Genomic DNA, 6426 nt, shown 5'->3' with positions numbered 1-6426 from the left:
TTACAGATCCTCCTGTTTAGTGAAATTTAACCAACTAAAATCACCTTTTAGTGTTTAGTGAAATTTAACCAACTAAAATCACCTTTTAGTGTTAAACCAGGAATATTTGCCCACACGGCCAAGAACCTCTCGTCTCTAATCAATCACACAATAAAAATCCATAAACTGAATTTAAGCGAGGAAAAATACATTTCTAGAACTATAGTATAAAACTATGTATGGCAAAGCACTAAAACAAGACATGACCAAATTGGCAACACCACAAAATTATTAATTATGACAGAATGGTAAAGCAGGCACAAAGATACATAACCATATTCCCAATGAAAGTCAATAGTAAACCAGATTGATACCAACCAAGGTTTTTACCCTAGTAGACAGTTCCAAACGCGGAAAAAGAAGAATGAAAAATAGAAAAACTAAAACCAAAACCGAGCAATAAGAAAAATACTCCAGCAGCAAGGATATCCAATAATACAATACAAACATGATAATTGTCGCCACTCACAGCCTGTCCTCGAACTCAGAGAGAGGTGTCATCTGCTCCTTCAAACCCTTTCTCTTGCGAATATCAGCAACAAGGGTAGAAGCCTGGGTTCCCGCTTCAAGAGGATCGGAAGCCATCATCTCCCAATGATCAAACACGCACTGGGGGAACGCCTGACCGGAGGTTGAAGCTCTCAAAGTACTTGAGAAACCAAAGGATTCAATGACGGGAAGGTAAGCCTTGATGTTGTAGAGAGGGGTGCCCGGCCTCTGCATTTCTTCAAACACGTGACCACGCTTCTGATTCAGCACACTGTAAATTCCACCAAGAGCTTGCTCCGGCGCTTGGATCTCAACAAGGTACACAGGTTCCAAAAGGCGAGGCTTGGCTGTAATCTGGGAGGCATAGATGACCCTCCTAGCAGTGGGAATGACCTGTCCACCACCTCTGTGAATAGCATCAGCATGAAGAACCACATCACACACCTCAAAGCAAATGCCTCGCATGTTTTCTTCAGCCAACGCCCCTTCCTTAGACGCCCACTGGAAACCGGCAACTACAGAATCCTTGATTTCGTTCAGGTATTGGACTCCCTTACACATATCCACGACCATGTTGGGACCAGTAGTTTCAGGACCAAAGCACCAAATTTTCTTAGCCAGTTCTTTGTCCCAGCCAAACTCCTCTGCCAAGATCTTCGACCGAACCTTGGGATCATCCCTAGGACCAATGCGCCCATCATCAATGGCCTCAGCAAGCCCCTCTTCCATCGGTCTGGCTTCCATGTACAGACGGTTGTGCTTGTTAGGTGATTTGCTCATCACGGTACGGCAGGACCTCTCCAGGACCGTCTCACGGAAGGAAACCACTGGATCCGATTTTATAATCTCAGCACCGCCCATAAAATCATCCTGCAAGTCCTTCAAACAGATCTCAAGGTGCAACTCCCCAGCACCAGCAACAATATGCTCGCCAGATTCCTCAATAGTACAGACAACCATGGGATCAGACTTGGCCAAACGCTTCAAACCTTCAACAAGCTTTGGTAGGTCAGATGCAACCTTGCACTGCACAGCAACTCGAACAACAGGTGAGACTGAGAACTTCATGGCTTTGATGGGATGAGCATCAACTTCTTTCTCGTTAGTCAGGGTAGCATTCTTGGTAATAAACTGATCAAGCCCAACCAAAGCAACCGTGTTTCCGCAAGGTACATCTTCCACTGTTTCCTGCTTCTTACCCATCCAGATGACAGTTCTCTGGACGCTCTTGGTATACAAGTCCTTTTTCTCACCAGGAACATAGTTCGGGCCCATGATTCGGACCTTCAAACCCGTTGAGACTTTTCCAGCAAACACACGGCCGAAAGCAAAGAACCTACCCTTGTCAGAAGCTGGAATCATCTTAGACACATAGAGCATGAGAGGACCATTAGGATCACAGTTCCTGATAGCAGTTGCATACTGATCATCCAGAGGTCCCTCGTACAGGTTCTCAACGCGATACTTTTGAGCTGTAGCTGGTGAGGGAAGATGGAATATCATCATTTCCAAGAGAGCAGAGCTGGCAGGAAGCCATGTTTGCATGACACGCTTCATCAAAGCTTTTCCCATCAAATCCTTCTCCTCAGACTTCATCGTTATGCCAAGCTTCTGCAACATTGGCCACAACTTGTCTTTCTGGTCGTTCATGCAAGTGTTGATGATCTGTTTGATGGGTTCATAACAGAACTGAACAAAACCACGCTTGCAGGTGGCGGATCCAGTATTCTTGGCAGTCCACTTCTTGGTAGCTGGGTCAAAGAAATTCTCTCCCCAAAGCCTTTCCATCATCTTGGACTCATCAACACCAAACTTGGCTGCGTACATCTTAGCGAAGTTTGTCAAAGTAAAAGCCCAACCGTGCAGACCAGCAGAAAAGGCAACAGTTCCTTTCTCTGGGTAAACCTGAACATCACCAAGTAAGGGATCTTCATATGTGGCCATGATGACATTTGCATTTTCAATCACCCTCTGAAATGTCTGGTAAGCTTCCTCTCCATCCACTTGAAGTTCAAGGAAACACCTGTCCATCTTGTTAACAGTCAAAACAGGCCTAATTCTTTCACCAAGTGCTTGTCGAAGGACAGTCTCGGTCTGGACGCACACACCTTCAACACAGTCCACCACGACAAGAGCACCATCAGTAATGCGAAGAGCAGCTGTCACTTCAGAAGAGAAGTCAACGTGCCCAGGTGAATCAATAAGATTGATGAGGTAATCATTGAGGTGCCGTTCTCCCTTGTAGCTCTTCAAGGACTCATCAGTCATTTGATAATACAATGAGATACCAGTTGACTTGATAGTGATGCCGCGTTCGGCCTCATCAGCTCGAGTGTCTGTCATTCTGACATCCCCAGCAACCTCTTGGGCAATAATTCCAGCAGCGGCAACAAGAGAATCTGTAAGAGTGGACTTCCCTGCGACACCATTCACAAGTAAATAAATATAAGTTTATCTTTCACACTAGAGAACCATGCCAGAATATTTCATTCAGAATGGAGATGATCATACAAAAATTACATCAACATTGTAGATTGCTTACCATGATCAACATGGGCAATAACAGACATGTTACGAATGTTATGCTTGTGGTCCATAATTGCACGGAGCTCATCTGCTGTGAACTTCACCTGCAAACATCAAATGTGTACTTAATGTTAGATCAAATTACATAATTTGATAACTAGATTACAACTTACTACTGAAAGTTATTTTTTCTACATACCATTTTGATGAATTCTTATAGTTTCACAAGTCAGCCAAATTACCTGCAATCAGCAACATATATATAGTTAAGAATCTAAACAATCAGCAACAAATGTAGTTGAGAGTCTAAACAAAAAGTATATGAATATCAGTTCCTGCTTGCAGGACAGAGAAGTAACTATTTGAATAATATCCCAACCATCACAATAAATCACAGAAGAATTCTAATATACTATTCAATAATATTCCTCTATGTACAGACATTAAAGCTTCAATTATGCAATCAACACATAAAAATGTTAAAACTTGAGTCATACATAATCTGAAAAGTTGATATTACAAATCCTTCAGTTAACAGACAGAAAGAATGCTAGACCAAACACAACGATAAAAAAATCTCCAACTTCTTTCAAACGAAATTGAACAAGACACAACGGAGCTGTAGATCGCATATGCTTATCCTATTAATCAAAAGAAGGTACTTATATTACTCGACATGATGCCTAATCGTTAGTTGGTACATGAATGACCCAATATTTTCAATGGTAGAATTGATGCATACTTGTAACAAAAGAAAGGCTAGTGTATTTAAGAAAAGATCACTTGACTTTTAAATCCCACAATGCGTCAATCACATCTTAGAAAAATATTCTCCAATTATTTATAAGAGAAAGCTAGATACACGATTGAAAACAATTTCTGCACACGAAAACGAAATTCTGGAAGTAGCCGCACTTCTCCTCAGCACATCAAAGAGACATCTAAAAGATACATATAACCAGGCAACATGGCATCCGGAGAATTTAACATCACAAAAAAACTTGCAACGAAATGAAAAAAACTGATAGAATAAACTTTGGTCACTAATATGTTTGGTCAGATTCAAACAGGTGAAATTAAAACCATAGGCGATGAAATCGAAGCATGAATCAGAACAAACACGTACAATTCCAAGTTAATTCACGATAAATCAAGCACCCAACTGGAGAAAGGCAATCAAGCGAGAGAAAAACTCACTTTAGATGGGAGGGTTAGATAGTCTCGAGGCTGCAAACGGAGAGTGAGCAATGAGCTGACCAAGATATAAAGTGTGAGGCGGTGGAATTGCTCAAACCCTAATATAAGGAACAAATTGCAGTTAGGTCCCCAAGTAAGTTCAATTTGCGAGCCCAACTTAGTAAAAATTTAAAACTAGTGCAAAACCCCTCCCAAATATCAGACTCACCCACTAATTATTTTGTGAGCATAAAATATACATATAACACAAAAAAATATACTCTCTCTATCCACAAAAAGATATCATAATTTATCATTTTGGTCCGTTCACTAAAAAATGTTTTAATATATTTTTAGTAATAATTTGTGAATCACTTTCTCTACTCATTAACTTAATTAATTTTTTCAATTTTTCTTAATTTGTGGTCCCTTTATTCATCCATTAAATAAATAACACAATTTTTTTAGAACTCGTATCACCCTCCTTTAGGACTTTTATTTCATGGATGGAGGAAGTACTAATTAATCAGCTTTCTCACGTATCCTAATTTCGATCTCACCAGTCCTATGATTTGAGACGTTTGCTCTTTGTATTTTATCTTATACGAATATAATAATTCTATCTGAAAATAATAAGATTAATTGTAGTTCATAGCCCAACTTTGAAGCCATTTGTTAAATGCAAAAAAAATAGTCTGAACTTTTAAATCAGTTATCATAATGGTATGAACTTTAAAAAATATGAAAAAATGACATGAATTTTGGAGTCATTTGTAAAAACTGCCCAAACTTTAAAATCATTTATAAAGATGATCTAAACTTTTAAATATACAAAAAAAAAATTATTTGAATTTTGAAATTGTTTATAAAATTTGTTTGAACTTTAAAAAAAAAAAAAAACTAAAACGGCCCAAATTTTCAATAAATACAGAAAATGATTTGAATTATATGACGTAAAAGGCCCGCAATTGATATGAAAATTATGTGAAAATTCTAAGCTCGCTTGGTGCATTCCCAAAATGCAAATAAATATAAGAATTATCTTTTCTCATGAACCCTAACCTAGCATAAATAATTTTATTTTCTCTAGCAAAAAAAATTGTATTTTCATACTCATGGTAATCTAATGAATAATTTATGAAATACATGTTGATCTTCCTTGTTGAGGAATGTCTTCAATACAAAATTTTCTTCTTTGTTTGTGTGTAATTAGGATTTTATGAGCTCAAAGTTAACAAATTTTGTTGTCAATAATATTTTGCGAGAGAAAAATTATTTGTGCAATTTTATGATTCATATGAAAAGAGAATCATTATATTTTGTTAGGAATATTCTAAGTGACTTCGAATTTTCACGTCAATTTCGTGCTTTCCAGGTTATCATAATTCGAATATGAAAATGTAAGTTTATACAATTTCTAAAACTTCAATGAAAGTTGAAGTCATTTTTTTGTATTTTTAATAAAATTTGTGTCATATCTACAAACGACTTCAAAGTTGATATCATTTTATTATATTTTTTCAAGTTCATGTCATTTTTACAAATGATTTTAAAGTTCAGACCAATTTAACAAATTACTTCGAAGTTCATGCAATTTTTTTTCCTATTTTTTAAAGTTTGTACCATTTTTACAAATGGTTTCAGAGTTCAGGTAATTTTTTTTTCTTTTGTATATTTTAAAGTTCACTATTTTTACAAATGGCTCTAAAGTTGGAGCTATAAGTTATAATTAACCCAAAATGTTATAGGAATAATCTAAACGGTTATACGTTGCTCTATGTGAAACTAGCATTAAGAAAAAAGTTTGTGACTTTCGTAAATTTGTTTTCCACCTTTTGAGAATAATAGGAAATTATGTTGTCACTTTCGGGTTAAAATAAAATTAGCAAATTATAAAAGTGGCTGCTTGATTATATTCGATAGGATATTCGGATTTGATGCGTGGGTTTTCTTCTCCCTGCTAAGGTTTTGTATGAGTTGTTATTTACCCAAAAAACTCAACTTTTACCAGTACACTGTTGCTCCTCCTTTTCTTTGTTATTACACTAGTATTACACTAGGCGATGTGTGATCAATATTTTATTTATTTTTAAAAATTATATATGTTTATGAGAAAAATTATCCATAATAATAATAATATAAATAATAACTTAACTCTAACTATAAAAATAATACTCTTTTCACATCACTTTTTAT

At 36.8% G+C, this 6426-nt stretch overlaps 1 protein-coding gene across 2 annotated transcripts; it reads right to left on the bottom strand.

Moving 5' to 3' along the window:
* Nucleotides 1-250: 250 nt before the first annotated feature.
* Nucleotides 251-4375, bottom strand: LOC130986041 (elongation factor 2). Of its 2 annotated transcripts, none has more exons than XM_057909310.1 (4): nt 4252-4375; nt 3254-3296; nt 3071-3158; nt 251-2945 (listed from the first exon to the last, which is right to left on the bottom strand). In XM_057909310.1, the coding sequence occupies exons 2-4, from the start codon at nt 3254-3256 to the stop codon at nt 505-507; spliced, it is 2532 nt and encodes an 843-aa protein (XP_057765293.1). In that variant the 5' UTR covers nt 3257-3296; nt 4252-4375; the 3' UTR covers nt 251-504. The 2 variants fall into 2 exon arrangements, with proteins under 2 accessions (XP_057765293.1, XP_057765294.1); XM_057909311.1 differs by having other exon boundaries at nt 4181-4329.
* Between the last annotated feature and the right edge of the window lie 2051 nt (nt 4376-6426).

Source organism: Salvia miltiorrhiza, chromosome 5 (genome assembly GCF_028751815.1).
Source record: "Salvia miltiorrhiza cultivar Shanhuang (shh) chromosome 5, IMPLAD_Smil_shh, whole genome shotgun sequence".
Classification (NCBI taxonomy): Eukaryota; Viridiplantae; Streptophyta; class Magnoliopsida; order Lamiales; family Lamiaceae; genus Salvia; species Salvia miltiorrhiza.
This window is presented reverse-complemented; position numbering and strand designations above follow the sequence as displayed.

Excerpts from the sequence above, each read along its gene's own strand:
- LOC130986041 (XM_057909310.1), bottom strand. Across the intron at positions 2,946-3,070 it reads TATTGCCCATGTTGATCATG|GGAAGTCCACTCTTACAGAT; the intron begins GTAAGCAATCTA and ends ATGGTGTCGCAG.